The sequence below is a fragment of the Chrysemys picta genome, chromosome 13 (assembly GCF_011386835.1).
Source record: "Chrysemys picta bellii isolate R12L10 chromosome 13, ASM1138683v2, whole genome shotgun sequence".
NCBI lineage: Eukaryota > Metazoa > Chordata > Testudines > Emydidae > Chrysemys > Chrysemys picta.
In genome coordinates, this window is record NC_088803.1 from 50,854,561 (window position 1) to 50,882,523 (window position 27,963).

The following is a 27,963-nucleotide window of genomic DNA, read 5'->3' on the forward strand; positions in this document are numbered from 1 at the left end:
AAAAAAAAAAAAAAAAAAGTTTAATACTGTTATGAAAAAAATGACAATACTTATCTGGATGAGAAAATACAGCCAAAATGCATGGAGTGAACTCTCCTGCCAGTCTGTCTGCCCCCTGGATTCCAATCACAGCGGCTCCTCTCCACAGGTGCACAACCTGAGAGCCAGGCCTCCCCCCAAGATGATGCACTTAGTGTGTGACACAAAGGAAACTCACTTGGGATACAGTACACAATGGCTGGAGAAGTCAGAGAATATACGGTGTGGTCTGTCCAGGTTCGGCTGCTGCCGTCGGGCTCACAGACATCTCAACAGAACTGCAAGAGATTGAAGTTTAGACCCGGATTAGAAAACCCCGTTGCAAACAAGGGCCGCGGGCAGCACTCGGGGCCATGGATCTAGCTGATAGTCTCCCTCCTCGTGGGGCTGGGGAATCTTGCACAAGCAGCACGTGCTTCTCCTGGAGTAGGGAGAACCTTCTCGTCTAAAGACGGGTGATCTCGCTAACTTCCAGCGTCGCCATTCAGCTCCCATGGCAGGGGAAGCTACAGGAGCCACCCAGTGTGAATGAGGGTGACTAATATAAAGGAGGGGGGGTAGAGAGCTGGGCATTAGGAGGTGCCACTCTCATCAGGGGGCAGGCGCCAGTGCTGTTGCTGTTCACCATTCACTCGCTAGCTAAGGTTTCTGCTCCGATCCAAGTCTGGGCACAGCACGAAGGGGCAAAAATGAGAGAGCTTTAAAAGCCTGAATAATTGTCACTGTTGCCTCCTTTCTATTGGCTGGTGGCGGGAGGGGAGCTCCAGAGAAGTGTTGCGTGTCCGGCGACGGCATGGAAAGCAGTGCTGGTTCACTGGGGCTCTAGTGGCACAATGGGGCCATGGAGGCTGACCTTGTTCTAAGAACGCCTGCACCACTGACCTTCCACCAGTGCCAGCATGTACGTCTGGCCAGGCCTGCAAAGTGACTGGCTGCAAAGACATCAGCCCGCTGTGTCCCAGAAGGAGATCTGTGCTCTATACAGCCAGCAGTCAAGTCCACCCAACAGTGACCAGAGCAGAAGTCCTGAGTGCTGGTCCCATCCCCACCGACTCGCTGGACATGTTACATTCTGTCTCTCCCTCTAGCCTGGTGTGACAGCATTTGCTAGAGTCAGTTGGGGCTTGGAAGGGGGCTAAGGATTTATTCCTAAAATGACAAACTACAGCTGTCGACACCCCCTATCTTCATAAATTTCACACCCTCATTCAAACAAGTGTCATTCACGCCCTACCTTCCAGCGGTTCCCACACTCGTTACACACGACGAAGGTGGTCATGGGCTCGTCGGAGCTGCGGGTCTGCACCTGTGGGAAGGAGACAAGAAGGGAAATGGGAAGGAAAAGCCCCCATTTGGCCCTTCCAAAGAGATTCACGACAGGCTTTCCCTGGTAGTCCTCAAATAGCCTCTGGGTTCATCAGTCAGAACCCAGCCTGTGAGCCGGGGCAGCATGCACGGTCTGAGCAGGGAAAAGGAGCCTCACACTCCTATAAGTCTGATTAGTCACTGCCCTCCTCTCCCTGGGCTCCCATTCCATCACCACCGCTGAGTCCGGGCTGTAGAGCCTACTGAAAATGCTTCGTTCTTTAAGCAGTGAGTGCGATGAAGCAGGATGGCCTTACGTCCCCTCAGTACCTGCCTCCATACTCAGGCCTCACACAGCACACCCGTACCGTGGGCACAGACCAGGAGAGCCCAACCCTGACAGCCCTGAAATCGCAGTGCTAGGAGCCTGAGAGCCTTCCCCAAATGCGCATGGAAATGGTGCTACCACGGCTACCCTGCACAAAGCCCTGATACCTCCCGGAGGCACAGAAATGGCTTCTCAGCTGAGTTTGGCAGCAATGCGGGCAGGGCATTCAATCGGCGTGAGGCTGCAGCCGACAGTGGAAGGGAGCCCACCAGCTGCCTTCCAAGAGTATGCAGACCCCGGAGAGACACTACGTTGCTGACATGTACAAGGAACACTGTGGCTGTGTGTCCACCCCAGATGCTTTTCAGCCACGTCCTCCCATCGCACTAGTCCCTGCTGACAGCAGGGACAGTGGAAGCTGTCATGGAAGCAGGGCACTGGGATTGTCACCATTGTGTTGGATGACTACCAACAGCAGGCGTTGGACAGGATGGTGGTGAAAACGCCATTTTACACTACAGTAGTGTGCCCACCATTGCTCTAGACTGGCACTAGCATGGCTTGGGCACACTTGAGGCTGGGCTAGTCCAAGGAGGGCATTTTCGTTCTGGTCATCACCATGGCAGCACTCTGCAGATGGGTCCCCAATAGTCTTTATGTGGCTGATATCTACTGCCATGAGGGATGGTCCATCTATCTCAATGTTTCTCAAACTGGGGTCGCCGCTTGTGTAGGGAAAGCCCCTGGCGGGCCGGGCGGGTTTGTTTACCTGCCCCATCCGCAGGTCCGGCCAATCGCAGCTCCCACTGGCCGCGGTTCGCCACTGCAGGCCAATGGGGGCTGCGGGAAGCGGCGGCCAGTAAGTCCCTCGGCCCTCGCCGCTTCCTGCAGCTCCCATTGGCCTGGAGTAGCGAACCGCAGCCAGTGGGAGCCACGATCGGCCGGACCTACGGACGGGGCAGGTAAACAAACCAGCCCGGCCCGCCAGGGGCTTTCCCTACACAAGCGGCGGCCCCAGTTTGAGAAACACTGATCAATCTGCTCCCATCTGGCATGACACCCACTGAAACTGATTAGTGTTAGTGCAGCAGGGCCTCCAAGCAGCAAGGGCTTCCGTTTTAGCGGTGAAAACACCAGTCTGATGCAGTCCGTTCCCAAAGCCAGTGGCGCTGGGTGCGCTCTAGCGAGGGTGACCAGACAGCAAGTGTGAAGAATCGAGGTGGGGGGTAATAGGGACAAAACCCCAAATATCGGGACATCTGGTCCCCCTAGCTCACAGCTGATCCATTCCCATTCTAAAATCTGGAGAGAATCCAGGACATTCATGCTTTCAGTGCAGGCAAGTGCCTAAGGAAATTGCCTCTGTATCTCCCAACCCTCCAGCCACAGGTTTCAGAGGAAAACATAAAAAAGCACTCAAATCATTCTCTTTTACAGGCTAGTCCTAACTTCAGCTTTACAGTCTGCCAGGGCCATATTCTGTCACTGCTGCCTGCAAACTACCAATCTGGTTTGTATTTAAGCCTATAGGGAATCCTGGTATTTAACCCTGTGAGCGCTGCCTCTGAACAGGCTTGTCAGACACAGGAACTTTACTAAACTCTAGAAACCAGATTTTCAAAGCATACAGGTGAAACTAGGTGCTTCCTTGCATGTCAAATCACCGCAACTACCTGCACATCTCAGGTCACAGAACATGCTCCGGGATAATTACGGTGCTCTGCATGTGCAGTGACCCAACTGGCAGTCATGGTAACTACACACGCAAATGAAGGGAGCACATTTTGCAAATACATTGTGGACTTAAACAACCCTGAAAAATCTGGTTCTCCTGGTGAGCTGCAGGATCCGTGCCACCTGACAGTGCCCAATCCCATGATGTGCCAAGGGCAGCTGAGGAGATGCTGAACATCATCAACTTCCACTGGTCTGACCAGAGTGGAGATTGCTCAGAACCTTGCAGGACGGTGCCCTTTATAAGCAAAGCTGGTGGCTAACCTGAGTGTAAGTGCAGTTCTTCTTCTTGCACTTCCCACAGGTGAAGAGGTCGGTCTGGGTCCCTCCCGTCCTAGCAATCTGGTGCTCCCGGATCGCTTCCTTCGTCATGGCTTTCCTGATTTCCTTCAGCTCGTTACTGGCCATTTCCTTTAGGACACAAACAAAGGCATCTCAGCTCAACTTCCCCACCACACTGCTGCCGGTCCCACTGAAGCAGAGGGAGAACACAGCCAGCAGGGCCGGATGGCTAAAGGGACAGATAATGGGCTATAGAGCCTCTCAACTATAGGTTACCAGTTCAAATCCAGCCCGTGTCGCCAATGGGAAGTGACTGGGATGCTCAGTCTAGCTTCCAATAGACAAATGTCCCCACCATTCCCTGGCCCCATTGAGTGGGATTCTCAGCTGAGAGGCCAAGTACAGAGCTGCCCATTTAATTGTAGCGGTGCTTTCTCCAGCCAGCATTGAGACCCTCAATGTGCAGGGAAGCGCGTGCTATAATGCTCTGTGGATACACAGAAGGCTTCAATTTCCAGAGCTGTCCAGGACTAATCTCTGGCTCCAAACTCCTTTGAGTAACTAAAAAGCCCCCCCACAGATGGTTGGCCCTGAAATGCACATCAGTGGCTGCTGCTGCTCTGAACCTTAACAGAGCTGCCATCTTGAGAGCAGACCGGCTGCTACCTTGAAGTTAATCAACGGGACACGATCCCTTACGAATAATGCCTATGAAGGTTCCCCTGCCTCCCCCACTCCTCACCTCTGAGGTCATCACTGCGATCTGCTCCGGGGTGATTGCTCCACACAACACGTTCTTTCTCAGATCAGGGTTTTTGGAGTCCTTCAGGTTGGAGATGCGGCTCCTCACGCGGTTTTTGTACTTCATGTCGGTGTTCTTGACGTCTTGGTATATACGTACGAGGACAGTTAAGGAGCAACCAGGGGAATAATTAGCCCTGCCACCTACCTAGGGTGACCAGATGTCCCGATTTTATCGGGACAGTCCCAATATTTGGGGCTTTTTCTTATATAGGCTCCTATTACCGCCATCCTGATTTTTCACACTTGCTATCTGGTCAGCCTACACCTCCCGTTGCTCGGATCCACGGATCTCAAAGCACTTTCCAAGCATTAAGGAATTTCGCCTCAGTCCCCTGTGAGGTAGGGGTGTCGCTGCAGCCAGTGGACAGATGAGGACACAGGCATTGAGGGGGTGAAGTGACAGGCCCAGAGGCATACAGCAAGTCAGTGGCAGAGCTGTGAGTAGAAGCTGGAATCAGGCCTCCCAGGCCCACGCATTGACCAGCAGGCCACATATACTCACCAGGCCAAGGTTTTGTTTAATTTAACTGAACTCAAGCACTTGTAAAGGCCAGAGATTAATACTGGGAGACATGGGAACTCCTTCCCTGCTCGCCCAGCAGGAGCTGTCAAATGTGGGCCGGGACCAGTGCTGAGCTGCCACCCTCCCCAGAAATAATTGCAAAGGGGTTCCCCCAAAGCCAGTTCAGGACAGGGAGGAGGGGAGAGGTCCCAGTGCTGCAGCTAATTCTCTTCTAACGAATGACTTCCCCCCAGCGCTGGAATGGCAGCGTGGTGGACTTAATCTCTAATTTCCACTATCCTCAAGTACCTCCACATGCTGTTATCTATTAGAGCGGCTAGAAAGCTGTGCAACCCTACATTAACAGCATTAACTAACACACACACACCCACACACTGCTGGCACTCCATCGTCTCTGAAATTAGCAGGCTACCTGACACCAACTGCTACATCTTGCCTGGCCCCTGCCCCATGGCCTGGTGGCAATGAGAGCCATCAAGGAGGTAAGTGCGGGGAAGTTGCCAGGGAACGTCTGTTGCACAGGAGGATGGGGCAATCAGGGCAGTACAAACAGGCGGCCATGCACAATCATGCCAGCGAGGGGGTCAGTTCTGAGTCGACAACAAATCCATCCAGGGGCTTCATCTTTACCCTGCAGCTCTGCTACTCCAGAACAACGCTGCGACCCAGCCCAGAGCCCAGGCTGAGCGAGACCTTTGCACAAACAACGCCATTTGCCCCTATTTTCCTGCTGGCCTGTTAATGTCTCGCCCCCCCCGGGGGTGCTGCTCAGGGAACCCTCAATAGCACAAGGATATATTCTTCAATCTGGGCAGAGAGGTGTTCACAGTCAGCACCAATGGCAACGTAGTCATCTGTAAAAGAACAACGAGCACAATTACTGATCCCTTTCGAACACCGAGGGAGACCCTGGGGACCAATACCGAGCTCTCTGCCTATCTCGACTTTCACGTTCCCACTATCGCAGGCAGTGCCTCGGCACCGCTAGACACATTTTAAAATACAATGACAAAAACAGACAACCCCAGCTGACTTTCGCCCTCTGGTGCTCCACTGACTCCAATGGGGTGGCCAGAGCTAAAGCAATGTTTGGCACCCAGGTGCAGTAATACGCATTGTTTGCCAGTAACCCACACGATACTAGGAACTTATAACTTAGCCTAAACATGAATACACAGGGCCTGATTCGGATCTCACATTGGTGTAACCTGGCGATAACTCCACTCCGATCCATGGAGTTACACAGCAGTAAAGCTGGTGTAATCAGAATCAGGCCTTCACTTTACTTATTCTTGGCCAAATGATCTGCAACCTCCCTCCAGCCACACCCTTATCTCCCCCCGCTTCCTACTTGCTCTAATTGGAGCAAAGAGCTGGTGAAATCCAGTAAACAACCTTTACTGTATAAGGAACAGCCTGAGTGATGTAATGATTGTGTGGCTGGAGCCTGGACATGGCAAATGACCGATGAGCAGGAAGGGGATGGACAGCCACGGGTTGGGCTTCCTTGAAGCAGACAAGGGATGGGGTGAGGGGATGATACAATGAAACTCTTGCAATTAACATAATAAATAATAATTAGTGGAGATATCCCATCTCCTAGAACTGGAAGGGACCTTGAAAGGTCATCGAGTCCAACCCCCTGCCTTCACTAGCAGGACCAAGTACTGATTTTGCCCCAGATCCCTAAGTGGCCCCCTCAAGGATTGAACTCACAACCCTGGGTTTAACAGGCCAATGCTCAAACCACTGAGCTATCCCTCCCCCCAGCTCCTGTGAGACATACAGGAGCAATTTGAGCAAAGCTTTGTGACTTGTGCATTTCTCCATCTGTCATTTACGCTCCATCATTCCAAGTTCATGCAGAGCCTCAACATGCAGCCAGGCCCTCATTTTCAAAGGCGACCTCTCCTTTTGGACATCCCAAGTATTAGGGGCCCAATGTGGGACACTCAGGGACTGCTTTTCCGAGGTGCCGAGCACCCACAGCTCCCATTGACTTCAACCGGGGCAGCACATGGGTAACTGAGGGACAAACTTCAGCCCAAGCCGTTAGAGACGTACGACCTTCAAGAGGATCCGTTCTAATAGCTGCGTTCCCTAAGAGTCCAGTCCTAGCCGCAGAACACTACTGGCAGCAGTGTGGTTATGAACCTATCCAGCCCACTGCGTTCCAGCTCTGCTTTCTCCCAGCGGGGAAATGGGGATGTCAGCTGAGTTTTAAAGCAATCACACAAGACCGGGCGATGGGGAGTGAACCCAATGCCTACGGGACTCCCCCAACTAGACGCCCAGCAGAATACTCCCAGCAGAAGTGTCCGGGAGAAGTTGGCCACCCCTACTCTCATCCCTTCTACGGCACAGAGAGGTCGATCCCCAGATCCCCTGGGTGAAATAAGCTTTGGCCAGGGGATTAAGGGCTCCGGTCCTCTTGTTTGTGCCTGGAACTCCTCCCTACCGCAGCACTGGCCCCTACGCCCAGACAGTTCTGACGCTCAGGAGGAACGCATGGCAAAGGGGCCTCTGTGGGACTTTGCAGCCAGCCCAGTGGAGCCCGTTGCCCTACTTACTGTCGGTCTGCAGAGCAGAGGTCAGCATTTCTCTGCATTTGTTGCGGACAGCGTCGCAGGTGACGGGCACCGGCGGAAAGGTGGTGATTTTCGGCGTGGTTGGCGTCTTCGGCGGGTCCTGCCTTTTGTTGGAGCTAAAAGAGAAACTTCACCTCTCAGAATGATTCGGTTCAGGTCTCTGAGAGCAGCGCGGGGCGCAGCGGCAACGTGGTCACGTATCCTGTTCATTACGACGACGTAAAACCAATCGGGAAAAAGCAGAGCAAAGACCTTGGCCAATAGCCGCCCCCCAAATTCACAAAGATGACAATATGCCAACCAATAGGGCTATCCCTGGATACAAACACAGAGCTCCTAGGAGCTGGGGTGGCTCTGCACACATGTGGATGCTGACAAGTCCTTATAACCTATCAATGAAACCTCATACTATAGATGGAGAGATTCCAGAAGACTGGAAAAGGGCAAATCTAGTGCCCATCTATAAAAAGGGAAATAAGGACAACCCGGGGAATTACAGACCAGTCAGCTTAACTTCTGTACCTGGAAAGATAAGGGAGCAAATAATTAAGCAATCAATTTGCAAACATCTAGAAAATAATAAGGTGATAAACAGTCAGCATGGATTTGTCAAGAACAAATTGTGTCAAACCAACCTGATTGCTTTCTTTGACAGGGTAACAAGCCTTGTGGATGGGGGAAAGTGGTAGATGTGGTATATCTTGACTTTAGTAAAGCTTTTGATACTGTCTCACATGATCTTCTCATAAACAAACTAGGCAAATGCAACCTAGATGGAGCTACTATAAGGTGGGTGCAAAACTGGTTGGAAAACCGTTCCCAGAGAGTAGTTATCAGTGGTTCACAGTCATGCTGGAAGGACATAACGAGTGGGGTCCTGCAGGGATTAGTTCTGGGTCCAGTTCTGTTCAATATCTTCATCAGTGATTTAGATAATGGCATAGAGAGTACACTTATAAAGTCTGAGGATGATACCAAGCTGGGAGGAGTTGCAAGTGCTTTGGAGGATAGGATTAAAATTCAAAATGATCTGGACAAACTGGAGAAATGGTCTGATGCAAATAGGATGAAATTCAGTAAGGTCAAATGCAAAGTACTTCAGTTAGGAAGGAACAATCAGTTGCACACATACAAACGTGTGCAATGACTGCCTAGAAGGAGTACTGCGGAAAGGGATCTGGGGGTCATAGTGGATCACAAGCTAAATGAGAGTCAACAGTGTAAAGCTATTGCAAAAAAAGTGAACATCATTCTGGGATGTATTAGCAGGAGTGTTGTAAGCAAGACATGAGAAGTAATTATTCCGCTCTACTCTGTGCCGATTAGTCCTCAGCTGGAGTATTGTGTCCAGTTCTGGGTGCCACAGTTCAGGAAAGATGTGGACAAATTGGAGAGAGTACAGAGAAGAGCAACAAAAATGATTAAAGGTCTAGAAAACATGACCTATGAAGGAAGATTGAAAAAATTGGGTTTGTTTAGTCTAGAAAAGAGAAGACTGAGAGGGGACATGATAACAGTTTTCAAGTACGTAAAAGGTTATTACGAGGAGGAAGAAAAATTGTTTTTCTTAAGCTCTGAGGATAAGACAAGAAGCAATGGACTTAAATTGCAGCAAGGGGGGGTTAGGTTGGACATTAGGAAAAACTTCCTAACTGTCAGGGTGGTTAAGCAGTGGAATAAATTGCCTGGGGAGGTTGTGGAATCTCCATCATTGGAGATTTTTAAGAGCGGGTTAGACAAACACCTGCCAGGAATGGTCTAGATAATAGTCCTGCCATGAGTGCAGGGGACTGGACTAGATGACTTCTCGAGGTCCCTTCCAGTCCTATGATTCTATGATATTGTTTATGCAAACTGATTTACTCCACTGAATCAAAAGGAAACGGTCATACCCTTGGAGGTGAATGAGAAGGGAGATTACACAGCTATTGGACACTGCCAATACTCCATGCTTGGGTTTTGACTTTCTGTTACCTGCCAACATGGAGTCTGGGGAGTTTGGTGCTGGTATTTTGGCACACAGCCATATGAGAATTCACAACTCCAAGTAAGAACTCCCTAGAACGTGGAACCTCCTGGAATGACATGCTGAGACCCAAAGAAGAGCTCCATGGAGCTCGAGAGCTTGTCTCTCTCACCAACAGAAGTTGGTCCAATAAAAGAGATTACCGTGCCCGCCTTGTCCCTACATTGGACAATCAGCACTGGAGCATAGGACTGCCTTGTAGAGATGGTGCTCTGTATGGGGCATTTCTGGGCTGGTGCAGAATGATCCCAGGTCACCCCCCATCAGCAGAGCAAGGAGGTGACTTAGAGCTTACCCTCACAAAGCCTGACCAAGAATCCTGCCCCAGAACCTAGAGTTCCTCATTTAAAATCTCCTAACAGGCCCAATGAGAAGGGAGATTACACTCCATGCTTGGGTTTTGACTTTCTGTTACCTGCCAACATGGGGCCTGAGGTGTTTGGTGATGGTACTTTGGCACACAGCCATACAGGAATTTACAACTCCAAGAAAGAGCTCCCTGGAACGTGGAACCTCCTGGAATGACATGCCGAGACCCAAGGAAGAGCCTTACTCAGGCAAAACTCCCAGTGATGTTAATGCCAGTTAGTGATGATGGGATCCTCAAGGATTGCCCGACTCTTTTCACAGATGCCCCCTTTGTGGGGAGTTTAAAATTAATTTTGCTCTTGGGAGTGAATTCTGTTAGAACTGGGGTGGAGCGAAGGGGCCTGGGCTAAGATTGTGGGAGTAGGGTCGATGTTTTTATTCCTGGAGTGTTTTTGTATTTCATTTCCTTAGTGTAACACAGAAAAGAAAAAAAAGAGACTTTTTTATTTGAAGCACTATACGCACCACACAATGCGTTGCGAAGCACTTCAGCGAGCAAGCAGAATATCCAGTCAAATAAAGGAGTTTGTTCAAATAAACACCATGTGCTCCTCTACACATTCTTAAAATGCAACAAGATCAAGGATGGTCCATTCCACACCATGAACTCCCACCATATGTGAAATGCTAGGGTCAGGAATGTCTAGCCATTCTAGTGAGCTGGTCCATCATACCCCAGTTCTTTATCATTCTGTGCATCACTTAACCCACATTATGCCCTTATTCACCCCTTCAAAATCCAATAAATGTAAACATCACCCCTTCTGCTCCCCCCGTGAAACTGGTATTTGCTGAAGGAGTCGGGTGATCGCAGTCCAGTTCCTAAGTGACCACATCAGAAACTGCTCCTCTAACTAGCACCCTGGAAGGTAACTATCAGAGAGCCCCAGAAGCAAATGGGCCATGGAGACTCATGCCCCCAGGGTAACAAGGGGAAGCTTGCTCAGCTACTGACCGCACTACAGATTCTCCAGAGATAGAAGTCTTTAGTCTCCAGGGCTGGCAGGCCCACACCTTTCACCAGGGCTATGGTCTCATGACCAAAATCACTGTATGGAAAACAAGGCTCTCGGCGGAGCCAGGTAGTTGAAATTAAATCTTCTAGAGTGAAATGCAGGCCAGAGAGGAAGATCAGATAAAGGCCCTTCACCCCATATCTGCACTGTGGTAGGGCTGTATATGGGGCCTCTTGAGGGATGCAGCAGGGCCTCTATGCCCCCTGGACACAGCAATGGGAGGCCAGCACAAAGGACTATTAGGAAGTAGACCAGGAAAGAAGTAACGGGATCCATGACTATGTGGACCCAGTCACCAAAAAACCCCCATACGGGGGAGCAGTCCTTTCGTGCTGCAGTCTCACTTCCTGCCTAGAGGTAGAGGGGTCTGAATTCTACATCTCCAGCCCCCCACTCAGCTCCCTCCTACCCACAATTAGCATGACTTGATTTCTGAGCATTGGTAACGGCGCACTGCTTAGCAAATTTCCTTCTGGTGAGGGGGTTTTCAATGAAGATTACTACAATCCAGCTGAAGACGTTCCCTGTTTCTGACCCCAGGAAGCCTGGCCCTGACCGAGAGGACTATCCAAAGGTAGGATAAAGGCAGAGAACCCCCTCTCTGTCCCATGGCAGTTTCTCTCAGCACAAATTCTAACCTCTTTGGTTTCTATGTAAAGCCTCATCTCTTCAATGCAGCAACTCCTGCCATCAAAACAGTTCAAACAAGTCCTATGGATTTGAGTTGAAATATAGCTGTATTCAACTATATAGCTGTATGTATAGCAGGTATTTTCTATACCTGTAGAAAAGGTCAGCAGTTAATGAGAAGTAGCTGGTGAGAGACCTGGGCTTTGTCTGTACTGTACTATTAAATCACAATGGGTCATGCAACCAGAGCACCCCCCACCCTGAACCTTTCCTTAGAGCACACTGGTTAGGAGAGAGACATCGACGCTTCTACCTTGGAATCATTTGAGGCGTTGGGAGCATGGACAACAGCTGTGAATTAACACGCTAACTGACTAACTGCACCTGTAATGGTGACTCACGGTCATTTTCATGTGCAGGCACACTCATTTGCACACAGGGTTTCTAAAGTCAGGCCCCCTAGTGTTCACAGTTTTTATTTACAGATGCACTTACGGCTGGTTTGACAGTCCTGGAGACTGGAGTCCTCTGTGTATTCACAGAGCAGGCACAGCCCAGACAGTAACAGTGCGAGCTTCTCTAGCCACATAGCTTAACCCTGCGGCGGGAAGGCCCACTACTCGGGCTGAAAGGGCAGGTGAGGGTCCGTTCACTCAGGATCAGCCCTGACCAACTGAGCTGCTAACAAGAGCGAGTGTAATGTGGACAAACCACCACTAGGAAACAGCCTGAAAACACCTACTCACTCCCTCTAGGCCAGTGCTTCTTAAAGCCAGTCCGCCGTTTGTTCAGGGAAAGCCCCTGGCGGGCCGGGCCGGTTTGTTTACCTGCCGCATCCGCAGGTGTGGCCAATTGCGGCTCTCACTGGCCGCGGTTTGCCGCTCCAGGCCAATGGGGGCTGCGGGAAGGGCGGCCAGCATATCCCTCGGCCCACGCCGCTTCCCACAGCGCCCGTTGGCTTGGGACAGCGAACTGCAGCCAGTGGGAGCCGCGATCAGCCGAACCTGCAGACGCGGCAGGTAAACAAACCGGCCCGGCCTGCCAGGGGCTTTCCCTGAATAAGCGGCGGGCTGGCTTTGAGAAGCACTGCTCTAGGCCACTTAACAAGAGGGTAATATGGTCAGCTCCTCCTGACCTAGGCTGAACTTCAACTAGATGAAAGCCTCTGTATCGCATGCTCAGCCTCGCAGGATATTTGGTCCCCCACGTATACAGACAGGTTCTCTGTCCTCTTCTGCTCTCCTTGCACATTCAGGCACCACAAAGGGAGCAGAAACCATAGGTCTGCTGCTGAGGTTCCCCCCAGCTCTTATGCCTCCCTTTCCACAGCCCCCTCGGCAGAGGACATGGCAGCAGCAGAGAAGGGGAGTGGCCAAAGCCCATGCACTCCAACTAGCCTCTGCTGATATCTGATCCCTAGGGACCATATCCAGCTGTTTAACCTGTTCGGGGCAGGGGCACAGAATCAGGGATCTATAACCAGCTCCCCACCTGTGGGGGGCCGCAGAGAACCCGACCCATTCGATGGAAGAGGGAGAGAATGACTCCCTTAGAGTTGACATTTATAGCCACCGAAACAGACCCCACTCTACTCTACTAGGTCTGCTGGTTTACTCGCAAGGCAATGAAGCTGTCCTAAAACCTTGTGTGTTTATCCTCTAATCGTGAAGCTGCTACCACTGCTGTTGGACAATGGGACTTGGACAGCTCAAGGCATTGATACTGGAATAGTTCGGTAGGGCTAGTTCCCACCCGGCCCAGCATATCAGCGCCCAAACATCTTAAGCTGTCCATTGCTACATGAGAGGAGGAAGTGGTTTGACTCTAGTTCCAGACGTACCAATCCCACGTTTAAAAACCCTACCCCAAATGGCACCCGGTGGGCACGGACAGCAACGTAGCCAAGGACGAAATGGGAATGGAAGCTGAACTACCGGCTCAGGCCTACTGGTGCTCCCTGCAGGGCAATGTTATAAGGGTTAGGGCACAGTGACGTGTAGGGAGTTTGAACCCTGGCAGTTGTTCAGGGGCTGAACAAAAGGCTTTAGGTCCAGGTCCTCAAATTCTTTTAGGCATCGAACGTCCATTGAGCTTTTTCAATGGGAACTGGTTTAGGCATTTTTGCAAAATCGACTAGGCGTTCATCTGCAGCTTCAGCTGTCTAAACATCTTTGTAGTAACTGAATGTGCAAAGGGGGTCTGCAGGGCCTATTTTTGTGAAAATGGAAGTCTTTGGGCCAGATTTATAATGGCCCAAATAATCACGGAGATGTACAACCGGTTCTCAGCACAAGTGAATTTGCGTGTGCATTTTTCTGAAAACGTAGGCTAAATGTAGAATAAAAAGCTACCGTCACTAAGCTGAGTACATACAGCGTCACTTGCAAGAGATGTGTGTTCTCAGCTGAGGGTTGCAAAAGATGGTGGTTTGCCAGTAAACAGCTGCTGTTTCGAAAAGAACAAGTACCACTAGTTACTGCAGTAAATATGAATTTATGCCTCTCTGTACAGACTACACATACATGGCTGAATGTATATTTCTGTGGATCACATGGGGCTCTAAGATGCTTCGCAATGAGACTGGTGCTTTCGTTGGGCGAAATTTACAAGTCCTTTGTCTCAGCCTGACAGAAACATTGAGCCACAAAAGTATCTCACAGCAAAATCTCCATTCTAGGACTCTGCTTCCATCAACTGTCACATCTGTGCTAATTAAACATCTTTAAAAAGGAGTAAAATAAGCTCCAGGTGCTTTAAGAGCTAAACCATCAAATCTGGATGCCGAAAATTCGATTCCTAAATCACTATTTAGGGAACTCAGGAAAAGGGGCCTGATGGTTGAAAGGTGCGGAGTACCTGTTGATTTTCAGTGCGGTTTGCACATACCATTCCTGTCAACTCTTGAGTGCCCACGTGATTGCACACATGCAAATGGGGCCTATAGCAATTGATGCTTTAAACAGACCAAGAAAAACTCATCCAGGGAAATGTGCAACACCTGCCATGCCTAGAAGCTGTTACATGAGATTGTGGCTTTGGTAGAATTCAACAGCCCAAGAAGCAACCGTCCACCAAAGCTTTGAAAGACTCATTTGTGGACGTGTGTACAAAAAGCCATTGCCAACCTCAAAGAGAATTTGATATTCTGCCCTACAAACCTCAGTAGGGGTTGTGTGTCTAAGTGCAGTTCTACCTCAGGAACAGAAGTCACCTAGGCCTGCCCCAGGAAGGTTATGGCTCAAAGTAACCCCCAAACCCTGTAGAGCAGCTGCCGGCTTGTGCAGTAGAATGAGAGGTAATTGAAGCACTGAGAGTAGGCAGTAGTCCAGTGGACCAGCAGGGAGGCAGAACAAGCTTTTCCTCACTCCTGCAGTTTAAAACCATAGCAAGCCTGAGAACAACCTCAACTGATTGCTCTTGGATCAAACAAAACAGATTTCACAGCAGTCCAGACCACACTTACAAAGTCTGTGTAAGAGGAGGTTTGTCTGTCATTACAATAGTTGGCAAATAAGAACCCTCACCACATAGAGCAGCTTTGCTTCAGGAAATCCTGGGGGTTTAGACTGCTCCTGTCAAACATGGGAATAAGGCGGTACACTTTACCCAAGAGGAGAATAAAAAGTCCTCTGCATTACAAAAGAAGTGACCCAAGAACAAAATGGTGACACGTGTGATGGCCGGACTCAAATAGAATTTGGACTGCAGTGGAAAGGAAATTGCCATAAAAGTAATACACTGACATGCAACAAATCCAGACACTCCCATTAAGTGGCCTGATGAGAGTTCTGGCAAAAAAAGAAACCACAGTGCTGCCCGAGATGAAGACATTCTATATGCAACCTATTAAAAAAATACCGTAGTAATAGTCCACAATACTACACCATCCAGGAGTGAGATACAGTGCTTTGAACCATAACAATACAGAACTGCGGGATTTAATTTTATAAGGGATACCATCTACTAGTGTATCACGTAAATATCTCGCCTACCAGAACAAGCTCCACCTCCACATTGGAGGGCTGAGACGCTCTGGATACAGCTGTACTGATGTTAATTCCCTAGTCATTGCAAAAGAAATTCCCCATCTGCACCGCGGAATTGAGAAAAGTTATGGGCCAAGAAGTATCCCAAATTTCTTCACTGACACAAGGGTAAAGGCCCAGTCAAAATCTGTCAGACTCCATGGCTGAAGTAAGTACATTTCAACACTGGCTGGCCTCTCTACTGCTTTGATAGCAGCCTCATCAAAGCAGCATAGGAGTGCACTCATCGCCCAGAGATCAGCCATACCGTCTGACTAATTTAGTCTCAGCCTGTCCTTCACAGAGACACTGGGGCAATGCTTGGCCAATAAGCTCTCTGAGTTTGTCAGGAAGCATTGGGAGGCTCTTTTGTACCATCAGAGGAACATATGCTCTTCTCTCTGTAACAAGACAGCATGATATATGGGACTGGCTACGGGCTGGGAGACAGGAGCTAAATATCTCTAACACCTAACTTCTGCCTCAGTTTCCCCCTGTTAAAGGGAGAGGGTACTTCTACCTGACGGGGTGTTGGAGGTTTAATGTCTGCACCACACTTTGAAATGAAAAAGAAGTAGTAGCCGTGCAGTGGCTCTTAGAGCCTTACTAGTGGAGGACAAAGAGTTTGGTGGGACTGACGGGTAAACCACGGGTCCTTGGCTGCTGAAAAAGCCGGTAGCACCATATTTCTGCCTCCATGACCACAACTGGTGTGTTATTCGGGCTGCGACAACTCTAGGCCACTTCCTCCAAACTGCGAGTGTCCTAGCAGACTGGGTTTGTTTTACTCACACAATTCTCCCCCCTATTCACTCTCCCAGGTGCTTTGGGGACAGCTGAGGAACTCTGCGCAATGTGCCAGGAAAACCCCTTTACTTCAGACTCACAAGAATTTCCTGAGGAAAGTCTATTAGAGGCCAAGCCAGAGATTTCTCTAAGGTGTTATTTCCTGACTCTAGTATAACATCAGCCTAGCACAAACATAATACTTTCCCCTTTGCCGACACAAATGAACTAAGATTCACCAGATTCCTATATGGCTGGCAAGTATCGTTCTCTATTTACAGATTGAGAAACGGGGGTAAGAATTGAAGACGCTTGCCCAAGGGCACAGAAGGATCCAGTGTCAGAAGCAGGATTTAGACGGCAGGCATTCCTGGGTCCCAATCCTGTGCTCACACCCCTCCTCTCCCAGCTTACAAAAGCACACCTTTCACTGAAAACACATGAAGCCCTGCCACCTCCGTCCCAGAGAAATCCTGCTCTTTGCACAATGCAAAGGGAAAACTTCAGCTGGGAGATTCCAGATTAATGTTAGTTGTAGAATTAGCTCCTAGAAAGGCCAGTCATGGACCAGGAGCTCACTGTGCTAGGCACTGAACACACGCAGAACAAGAGACGGTCCCTGCTACGCTGCATTGCAGCTGGGCTTATGGCCTCAAACCAGAAGGCTCCATTGCTATTAAAAACATGGCAAGGCACAGGCCAAATCAGGATCTGCTGGAACGTTTATACGCAAAAGTGGAGGAGGAGATTTATGTAGCAAGTTAAACTGCTGCGGCTCAGCCATCGTGTCAGTAACTTTCACTGTACCAGCCCTGCTCAAAGGTACAGGGGCCGCAGCAGCGGTCATGTGACAGTTCTGAAACAAAAAGCAGACACGGTAAAGAGGCTAGTCGGATAGGGACTGACTGACTGGCATACGCAGGGACAGACTTTAATGAGCATGGGAAAACTCATAAACCAGAGAGTTACCAATAACAAGACAGTTACCAATAAACAGAAACTAGAATATGGTTATTAGCCAAGATGGTCAGGGATGGAACCCCATGCTCTGGGTGTCCCTAACTTCTTAGTCCCAGAAGCTAGGACTGGACAACAGGGGGTGGATTATTCAAAATTGCCCTGTTGTTCATTCCTTCTGAAGCATCTGGCACAAGCCACTGTCGGAAGTCAGGATACTGGGCTGGATGGACCATTGGTCTGACCCAGTGTGGCCATTCTTACATTCTTAATATTAATCCTTAAGAAAGTGACTAATGCACAGGTGTTTTACATCTTATGAAATGGCCAGGTTCCTGGAGTCCGCGTGGGATTCTTGGGAGCGCTCTGGCTAAAAGGAAGGATCAGTCTCTTGCTTCTGGGAGGCACAGCTGGGACTCTGGAGAAGCTGGTCCCACCTCATAACCTCCCTGCCCTCCACCCGGACCCCACTTCCCCTTGCTGCCTGTTCTAACTACACTTGCCAGATGGGGAATAGGCTGCGGAGTACCCACTCCATAAAGAGGGGTAAGTCAGCAGCAGACCAGCTCGATGCCGACTGCAGGGCGGGTGGACTTCTTCCACCGCTTGTGGAGGGGAGCTCACTGTGCAGGGAGGAGAGGGGCGTGAGGCTCCTGCTAGGATCGTCTGTGAATACTTGGCTCCCATGCATCAGCAGAGAAGGCTAAAGCGGAGCATAGTCGCAGCCCTTCTAAAGGACTCTGAGGGTTTACAACAAGCAAGGGAAAAAATATAAAAATGCAACACAAACAAAATCCAACCCAAAGGAATGTTTTATTAACAGAGAAAGAAACCAGCATGAACAGAAGGAAATGGAAACGTGAAGGTAAAACAAATCATGTAGAACAGAAAGCAAAAAAACTCACTAAAGCCACTGTATTTTGTAGATGTTTATTCTTCCATTACAGTTGTAGTTTCTCTTTATTATAGAACACCACACGGATCTACAGGCAGCCCGTCACCTTTGCTGGGTAGGCTGGACTCCTGGCAGGTCTGAGCAGAATGAGGCATTTGAGCAGACCAATTGCACAGCCCAACAGACACGTTAAAGATCAAATGTTAACACAGAAAGCCCCAAGTGACGGAACAACATGTACAACAGCATCATCTTGGGCTAAAGGGAAGCGTTACCTTTGGTCTCTCGAGTCACCGCTCTCCTTTGAGGAGGATGCCGACAAGGAAGAATTCCTCTTCTTCTCCTCACTTTTGTCCTCCGAAGCATCTGCACCCAGTGAGAAGAGGGAAAAAACAAACACTCAGATACTACAGAGGATTCAGGGTTGATCTTCACACCACAATCCTGACTACACTAAGCAGAGCACAAAGGACGGTTAAGAGCCCGGATATTTGGTCAGAGGCAAGTTACTAGCTCCAGAAGAGCAGCATGGAGGAATAGGTCTGTACAGCCTAAAGTACTTTGCAATGCACCCATGGTAATCTTTCTACTTGCCTTTGAGTGGCAAGGAGTCAAGCAACTGGCAAAAGTACCACAAACCTTTCCCTAGCTAGCCAGTGTGAAAGGACCCATCCTTCATTCCCTGAGATTAGCTTCTTCATGAGGGAAGACCTATCCCAGCCAAAGTTTCTTTTCTAGTGAGGCCCCGGCTGCTGAATGTACAGACTCAGTAAAATTTTCAAAAATCACTTTTGAAAATGGGACTTAAACCCAATCCAATTTTCAAAAGGGCCTATGGGGGCCAGCCCCTCTCTCAAGGAAGGTGTTTGGAAGGCCAGGGATACAATTTATTCTTTTAAGAAATATATTTCTTTTCCTCTTAGTTCAGTGCCGTTGGAAGGTGATGGCTTCGCAGTCCTGGAGACAGAAGTTCTGGTTAAACGCAGATCAGATATAGGCCAGGAATAGGCAGTGAAGGCTTCCCCTCATGGTCCCACCATTATGTATCCACCCTGACGTAGAAGGACCAGCCCCGGCAGTGGGTTGGAGGAAAAAATAGTTCAGTCTCCAATACCCATTTAATCTTTGGCTTCTTTGCCAAGTTATTTGTAGGAGGTTTCTTTGAGATGCAGACTGGAACTAGCAGTTCATTTCACATACACCTTGAACAACCCGATGGTATTAAAAATAGAAGATATTTGTTTCTACTGACTCAGACAGACTTGTTAGTTTTGATGAAAGGACACACTACCCTGAGCGTCACACACAGGTACTGCCATAGGCTCAGAAGCATGGTTTATGCTAAAGACAATTACACCAGTTACCAATGATACAAATAACCCACTCAAGACATGTCCTCTCTTCTGATTTGAAATTAAAAGGGCTTAGGATTTCATGGTCTGTAATCAGAAAAAAAAAAAGTTCAGTGGCACCATAAGCCCTGTAAAGTGTCTTTATTAGTACTCAGGTGGAGTATTTCCATTTATTCTTGGAAATTCCACAGGAAAGGTTGTTTATAATGCACTTTTATTTCCAGGGTGGTCTAGAGGAATGAACACAGAAGTGGGAGAGAAACTCCTGAGCTCTAATCCCTGCCTGCTAACGACTCACTAAGTAATCTTAGACAAGTTGACTGACTTTTGGAAAAAATGAGGACCACACTAATTAGCTACGTTGAAAGGGGGCTGAATGGTTTAATGCTTTTGAGCAAGCAAAGGGCTACCCTTGTGCAAAGTACCATCTTCAAAGAGCTTTAGGAACATTTGCTCATTAAGCATTACAATATCCCATTCCGGGAAGTATAGTCAAGCAATAAGATTTTAAATAAGACCTCACTCTTCAACCCATCACAACTGGAAATGTTTTCTAGCAGGTTTCTTACAATGTTACACTAGTTGGCTATTTATCTGTTGTGCTAGTTTACTGATATGTTAATATTGCATTTACTTTAAACTGCAGCACATCCTGAACATCTCAGTCAGCAAATGGAGAACTTTATACATAAGATCAGTGTATTACTATCATTGGCACGCTAACTATTCTTATTTCAAACCTCGCAAGCCTGGGCAAGTGCACATTAACTACATGCAGTCCTGGCCCTTAATTCCACTTCTTCTGCAGGGACCATTTTCTTTTAAAATAGGAACTCAATGTTATTAAATGGAATTCACTGTGTACTACTTGAAACCCTCCAGATGAGAGGTCTAATTTTAAGGTTCTAAGTTCTGTGGCCTGCTAGAACTTCCTATCTCTATTGATGCAGACAGAAGCTTGTAGGAGTAACACAGCCTACAGGATAGCAACGCAGCTAGAAGCAACAGAGAGTCCTGTGGCACCTTTAAGACTAACAAATGTTAGATGCTAGAGTTGGCTATTTGGTAAACTGAATCCAACAAACCCTGCTTATTCTCTTACCTAGAAGCTTTTTCCAGGACTTGATAAGTGATTTGGCAAGCGAGATCACTTCCTCATCAGTGCTCTGCTTCCTCAGCGCATTCACCGACATCCCAATCCGGGTGGACTGCAAATCAACATTCAAGAAGTGAACCACTCAAGAACTGACTAGTTAGCCAATGGCACTACAATTAGAGAAAAACAGGTCTCCGCCACAAGACACAGCAGCATTGACCAAGGTGTACAAAACCCTGGAGACAGAGCCAGCTGCTTGATGCTTCTACAGAACAGCAGCTACCAACAAGTTGAGTCTTGAATATCTGGCTTACATAGCATATGGCTCTCTCTTGGAGGACTCCATCTCCCATGACACCTTTTCCCCTTCCTAACCAACTGGAAGCAATATATATATTACTCAAAACTGAACAGGATTTGAAAGAAAATCCCTCAGAGAGTCCTAGAAATTTAAAAACAGGGCCAAAATTATAAACAGATGCCTAGCTGTAACACACAATACTGCAAGCCTTTAAACCACAACCACTCTTCTAACAGGATTTTCTTTTAAAAGGATGTCAAGTATCAGAGGGGTAGCCGTGTTAGTCTGAATCTGTAAAAAGCAACAGAGGGTCCTGTGGCACCTTTAAGACTAACAGAAGTATTGGGAGCATAAGCTTTTGTGGGTAAGAACCTCACTTCTTCAGATGCAAGTACTTGTGATGCAAGTGAGGTTCTTCAGACTTGCATCTGAAGAAGTGAGGTTCTTACCCACGAAAGCTTATGCTCCCAATACTTCTGTTAGTCTTAAAGGTGCCACAGGACCCTCTGTTGCTTTTTAAAAGGATGTTCAGCACCTTAATTGTAACCGAAGCCCGTAAGGAGTGTTTTTATGTTTCAGCATATTACTAAAGCCCTTAACTTTTATTAACTATTTAATTTAGTTCTAAAAACCAGATTGGAGTTGCCCCTCCTCCCCCAAGAATCTCATCCCGATGGAACATGCCCCCCAACTTTTATGGGCTCCATCAACTTCATCAGTTTGGTGGGCTCTAGGTTGTGCTTCCCCTCGAGCTCTGCTTCAGTCTCTGTCTCACCACTTAAAACATACCTTGATGCTCTTTTTTGTTAGTAGTTTTACAAAAGCTTTTTAAAAAATATGGTTGCTGCTGGCCTCACATTTGCTGCTTTCCCAATCTATTTTCCCCTTCTTTATTCCGATCCCTCCACTGGTTTTGAAAAGCGTGGTCTTTTCACTTCAGGTTTACAAATGGAATTTTGAATTTGTTCTGATACCCTAAGCACCTCTGTTGGTGAGGCTTTATAAATACAACATTGCATAGCTTTGTTTGATGTTTCTGAGAGGAGGGAACAGATACCAGGGGAGACTGTCTTAATCTCATTCCAAAAAAAACCAGCGTTTATTCCACCTACATCTGGATTTTAGTTTTCCTTGCCTTAGTTGCATGATTTACCTGTAACAGGTCCAGAGTGATAGGCATACTTTTCAGTTCCTTCAGCAAATCCATTGCACCATCCTGTGAAAGAAGGGTGGAGGGGGAAAAAAATCTACTAGTTACTAAAAAAAAAAGTTATTATGGGCCACTTCTTCCATATCATCTAAGAAAGAACAGCTACTTAAGTTCAACCTGCACAGGCCAATAAAGCAACAATTGTTCCTAGAACATGAGGGAGCCAACCAACCAGTCTTGGGGCTAATATTTTAGATGACACTAGAAACAATCCTCATTATATTCCTGAAATTACAGTAGATAAGGCGGCCTTAGCTAAGGTATGGGAACCAAGCAAGACAGAGAAGCATTGTTATGTAACAGATCTGTCCTGGCACACAGCACATTTCTATTGTGCCTACTACTTACATAGTTAACTATTATCCTTATCCAGATAGTTTAATTAGAACTCCTAAACAATGCACCTCAGACAAGAACTGACACCTAAAAAACTACCCTCCCACAACATTTTTCCTTTAGGAATAATCCTATTAGCAAATCACCATTTTAGGTGACCTGGTTGATGACGCGGATACCTTTGCCAAGGTATTGCATCAGAGGCTCTCAGAGCACTTCACAATCACCCCTGGGGGTAGTGGTTATTTTGCCTATGGTAGTAGACAGCTGCTGGCATTGTGTCCCTGGTAGGATTTGTGGCTAGAAGGAAAACTTGCTTTGCAAAAGTACTCAGGAGGTCCACCCACTGCTCTTTAGAAAAGCTTTGACCACTGTATCAAAATTGATAAGAAGCAAGGAAGTTAGGGAGCAGGTCACCTGGAATATGGTATGTAAAATGTTCATCCATCTGCTTCATTGTATCCAGAAAACTCAATGGCTGCATGGCCCTAACTACACCATGTGTACATTTTAAAATATCAGGTACAATTGCAAACTCTGGACAGATGTTAGCAAATCCTCACTTCTGCAGTACTCTCCGTGAAAACTAGCGCCTGGAATCTGTCAGCCTCCATTCAGACTGCAGTTTCTTCCTCTCTTCTCCTAACCGACAAGGCCTTCTAATGTTCACATTTAACAGCTCATTTAAAATACTAACCACTCCAGGCCCATTTGGAACACAAAACCTACAGAGACTATAATTGCAGTGGTGTGAAGCAGCCTGAACTGACAGACATTTCAGCTTCAGATCCCTCCCCCTCCATGCAGAAAGGCTGTTTCCGATTCATCTCAGGAAGAGATCCAGCTGCCAGCATCATCCTGCAGGACACAGGCTGCGAGAGCTAAATCAAAGTGAAGTTGAAGATTTCAATATGCACACACACAGGCAATTCACTCCCTCGGGAGCCTTACAGCAACTTACCCAGAATGAATGAATGAATGACTTGCCAAATTTCTTTCTGACATTCCACGATCGAGTCTCAAATAAATCCAGCCTTTACAGTAATGGCCCAATTCCTGTTCCCCTCAAAGGAAGTTTTGCCATTTACTTTAGTGAAAGCAGGATTGGGACCAGTGTGTGTTAAAGTTAACTTCCTCATTTGACAAGGTGGGGGCAGAGTGGGGCACCAGTACCCAAAATGAGGACCCAGTGGCAAAGGACCATGACTGCAGTAACCAAAGGTTTGGATGCTGGTTCATGTATTGTACATGGTTTAGTAGCCAAAAATCACAAGATATAGTGACCCACCTGTTAAACTACCAACTGGACAGTCCGTTACCTTACACGCCAATGCCAACTAGGTCAAATCACTCAACACATTGCTTCTCCTTGCTAATCACTGACACTTGGAAGCCAATTCAACAATAATGATCCTTTCATGCTTCCTTTTCTGAAGAACACCCCACCACTTTGAGGCTGAGGACCTCTTCAGTGATGTGATTTTAGGGGAAAGCAGAGGTTGTCATTTTATCTTCATAGTGAAGGGACAGAAGAGAATTAGGGAGGAAGAAGAGTACTGGGAAGCAGGCCTGCATGGCAGAGAAAGCATATTGGGGGGCAGTACAGGGGAAGAAGATTGGAGAAATAGCTATTGTATAAAGGGAAGGTTAAGAGGAGATATAGATCCACCCCTGAGGAAGGAAGTTGGGGACTGAAATGAGAGAACTAGGGCAATCACAGAAGCTGGGGAGAACTGCTAGGTGAGGAGGAAGCAAAAAAGGATCAGTCCCCAGGAAGGAGATGCAGGAGGAGCTGGGGGGAGAAAGGAAATGAAGGAATTCTCTCAGCTGTGAAGATTATGTGTTCTCCCACCAAAGCTTTCTAGGTTGGGAGGCAATTGGGATCCAGAAGTAGATAAGAGACAGCAAAAATCTTCCTGTAATACTAGGAGGAGACAATGGGCATGCTTCCCCTCTTCTCTGGTCATTTGAGAGGAAGAAGGGAGCTCTTCACACCTCTAGCTACAGAGAGATGATGGGCGCTTTCTTCTTCTCTCTACTGCAGCGGAATAGGATGGGGAAGCAAGGGAAGGTGATGGTGTTCCCCTTCTGAGGCAAAGCAGTGATGACCAAGTGATGGGAAATAATGGAGACCTCAGAGGGCTGAGGGGACTGCAAGGTCTACAGTTCCCTGTACTGCAGGGGGCTGAGAGGAAGTGATGGTGGCTGCAAGTATACTGGTGGGAGGGGGCTGCAGGAGTCAGCGAAATTGCAATGGGAAGGTACAAGGGAGCTGAGGGAAGGATTTGGGGACAGCAAGAGGGGCTCCCCCTGACTCATCATGCTTTTCTGCAGAGGTCTGATGGTAAATGATAAGGCCACCAAAAGGCAAAGGAGGGTTCCCTGTATGCATGTGATTTCCGGCAGGGCACTGGTGAGGGGACTATAGGGGCAGAAAGGCGTAGATGAGGGTCCACCATGCATTTCCGCAAGGAAAGCACCAAGGAGGGGGGCTAACAGGACTGGAGCAGAAAGCAACAGGTGGCTCGCCTACCACAGTGCTGCAGATGGCTAACCCAGAATTACAATGCTTTGCTGCAAGATGGTTGATAGGTAGGGCCCTACCAAATTCACAGTCCATTTTAGTCAATGTCACAGTCATGGGATTTTAAAAATTGTAAATGTCATGATTTCAGCTATTTCAATCTGAAATTTCATGGTGTTGTAATTATAGGGATCCTGACCTGAAAAGGAGTTGGGGGAGGGGGGGAGTTGCAGTACTTCTGCGCTGCTGCAGGAGGCGGGCTGCCTTCAGAGCTGGGCAGCTGGAGAGTGGTGGCTGCTGGCCGGGGGCCCAGCTCTGAAGGCAGCGCCATCTCCTGCAGCAGGGGAGAAGTAAGGACAGCATGGTATGGTATTGCCACCCTTACTTCTGCGCTGCTGCCCGCAGAGCTGGGCCCTCAGTCAGGACCGCCACTCTCTGGCCACCCAGCTCTGAAGACAGCAGCGCAGAAGTAAGGGTGGTAATACCACGATCCCCCCCTAAAATAACCTTGCTACCCCCCTGCAACTCCCTTTTGGGTCAGGACTCCCAATTTGAGAAATCCTGATCTTTCCTTTGAAATCTGTATAGTATAGGGTAAAAGTGCCCAAAAGACCAGACTTCATGGGGGGAGACCAGATTTCATGGTCCGTGATGCATTTTTCATGACCGTGAATTTGGTAGGGCCTTATTGATAGGGAACATGAGGGCGCTGGAGCTAGATCCACTTGACCGTAGGTGAAGGGTTGCTATGGGCACACACATAGAGGGGGACAGCAAGAGATAGGGGGCTGTATGGGATAACGCACTGGGGGCAGCAACAGGCTTTGGGGGGCTCTGTTGGGGAATACTAAGTGTTCTGGGGAGATATCGGGGGATGCAGTAGTGGGGACATAACTGAAAACAAAGGAGGGGGTGTGTGGGGAACGCTCCATGAAGGCAGCAGGGAGAGGGGACCCAAGGGCTCAGAAGGGACAGGGACACCCCAGGGTAGGGCTATAAGGAGAGGGGCATGGGGGGGGAAGGGGGTGTCATATACCAGGTCATGAGAGGGATGGAGGTACACTCAGGAGAGAAGGGGATAACCAGGGACAGTGGGGGGCACCCCTGTGGGCACATACTGAGAAGAGATACACAATAGGAGACAGGGGAGCACTCATGGGGGAGGGCACAGCCTGGGAGGGGGCACCCCAGGCGACACGACTGAAGTGCTGGTGCGGCTCTCTTCAGGGAGGGGGCACCCCAGTGGCAGGGCATTGAGGAGGGAAGAGGGGCACTCTGGGGGGGGGGAACCCGGGAGCTGAGAAGGGAAATGGGGCACTCCAAGGGGGCACTCCAGGGAGAAGAGGGGGCACAGAAGGTGCTGGGGGGCGGGGCACTGAGGAGGGAAGTGGGGCACTCTGGGAGGGACCCCAGGAGCTGAAGAGGGAAGAGGGGTGCTGTGGGGGGGCCACGTCAGGGGCGGGCGCAGGGAGCTGAGGAAAGAGGGGCACTCTGGGGGGAAGCTGAGGGGGGGGAAGAGGGGCGCTCTGGGAGGGACCCCAGGAGCTGAAGAGGGGCACTCTGGGGGGAGGCTGAGAGGGGAAGAGGGGCGCTCTGGGGGGGACCCCGGGAGCTGAGGGGGGAAGAGGGGCGCTCGGGGGGGACCCCAGGAGCTGAGGGGGGAAGAGGGGCGCTCCACGGGGGACCCCGGGAGCTGAGGGGGGAAGAGGGGCACTCCACGGGGGCACCCCGGGAGCAGAGGGGGGAAGAGGGGCGCTCCACGGGGGCACCCCGGGAGCAGAGGGGGGAAGAGGGGCGCTCCACGGGGGCACCCCGGGAGCAGAGGGGGGAAGAGGGGCGCTCCACGGGGGGAGGCTGAGGGGGGAAGAGGGGCGCTCTGGGGGGGACCCCGGGAGCTGAGGGGGGAAGAGGGGCGCTCTGGGGGGGAGGCTGAGGGGGGAAGAGGGGCGCTCTGGGGGGGACCCCGGGAGCTGAGGGGGGAAGAGGGGCGCTCTGGGGGGACCCCGGGAGCTGAGGGGGGAAGAGGGGCGCTCTGGGGGGGACCCCGGGAGCTGAGGGGGGGAAGAGGGGCGCTCCACGGGGGCACCCCAGGGAGCAGAGGGGGGCACGGAAGGCGCTGGGGGGTGGGGCGCGGGCGCTCCGGGGCGGGAGCTGGGGGCACCCCTGGGTCTCCCCGCCCACCGGACTCACCGCGCTTTTCTTGGACACCATCTTGTCCAGCCGCTTGGCGATGCGCACGATCTCCTCCTCCCCGCCCATGGCTCCGCTCCCCGCAGCAGGGGGACGCGGCGGGGCCGAAGCGGGGGGGCTGCCGATGCACTCACTCACCCCGGTGTCCGCAGTCCGCCCGCCCCGATCTCCAGCCCTGCGGCGCGCGGGGCACGATGGGACTCGTAGTTCTTTCGCACAGCCTCCCGCGGCGGGGCGCCTACAGCCCGCCAGAGGGCAGTGCGCCGGCAAGGTCCCCGCCCCCCTCCGCGGGGCACTGTGGGATTTGTAGTCCACGTTGGCCCTTTTCCCCACGCTCTTCGGGCGAGGCGAGGACTACAAGCCCCAGCAGTCACCGGAGAGCCAGGCTGAGAACGGACCGGCATGGGTGGCTGGGGCTACAGCTGTTTTCAGGGGGGGGGCAGTTTGGAGGGGGGAGGGACTACAGCGGGAGGGGCGGAGAGGGGGAATGAGTGATGGGCGAGGGGAGGAGAGGAAAAGAGGGGGAGATGGAGGAGGGAGGGAAGAATAATGGAGAGAGGGAGAGAACAAACGAGAGAATGGGGGAGAAGGAAGAAGGATCAAGAGGGAAAATCAAGTGGCCTTGAGGAGGGGGTGTAAAAGGAAGG

The 27,963-nt window shown here is 49.8% G+C and overlaps 1 protein-coding gene across 1 annotated transcript; it reads right to left on the reverse strand.

The window, feature by feature from the left end:
• Positions 1-27,576, reverse strand: TCEA2 (transcription elongation factor A2). Its single transcript, XM_008174750.4, has 10 exons — positions 27,317-27,576; positions 22,210-22,272; positions 20,762-20,867; positions 18,583-18,673; positions 7,586-7,719; positions 5,813-5,869; positions 4,431-4,585; positions 3,671-3,817; positions 1,274-1,345; positions 1-317 (listed from the first exon to the last, which is right to left on the reverse strand). Exons 1-10 carry the CDS (start codon positions 27,383-27,385, stop codon positions 309-311), a joined length of 903 nt encoding a protein of 300 aa, XP_008172972.2. The 5' UTR covers positions 27,386-27,576; the 3' UTR covers positions 1-308.
• Positions 27,577-27,963: the final 387 nt, after the last annotated feature.

Excerpts from the sequence above, each read along its gene's own strand:
- TCEA2 (XM_008174750.4), bottom strand. The coding sequence starts at position 27,385 with ATGGGCGGGGAGGAGGAGATCGTGCGCATCGCCAAGCGGCTGGACAAG. Across the intron at positions 20,868-22,209 it reads TCACTCTGGACCTGTTACAG|TCCACCCGGATTGGGATGTC; the intron begins GTAAATCATGCA and ends GTTGATTTGCAG. Across the intron at positions 1,346-3,670 it reads AGAACTGCACTTACACTCAG|GTGCAGACCCGCAGCTCCGA; the intron begins GTTAGCCACCAG and ends TCCTTCCCACAG.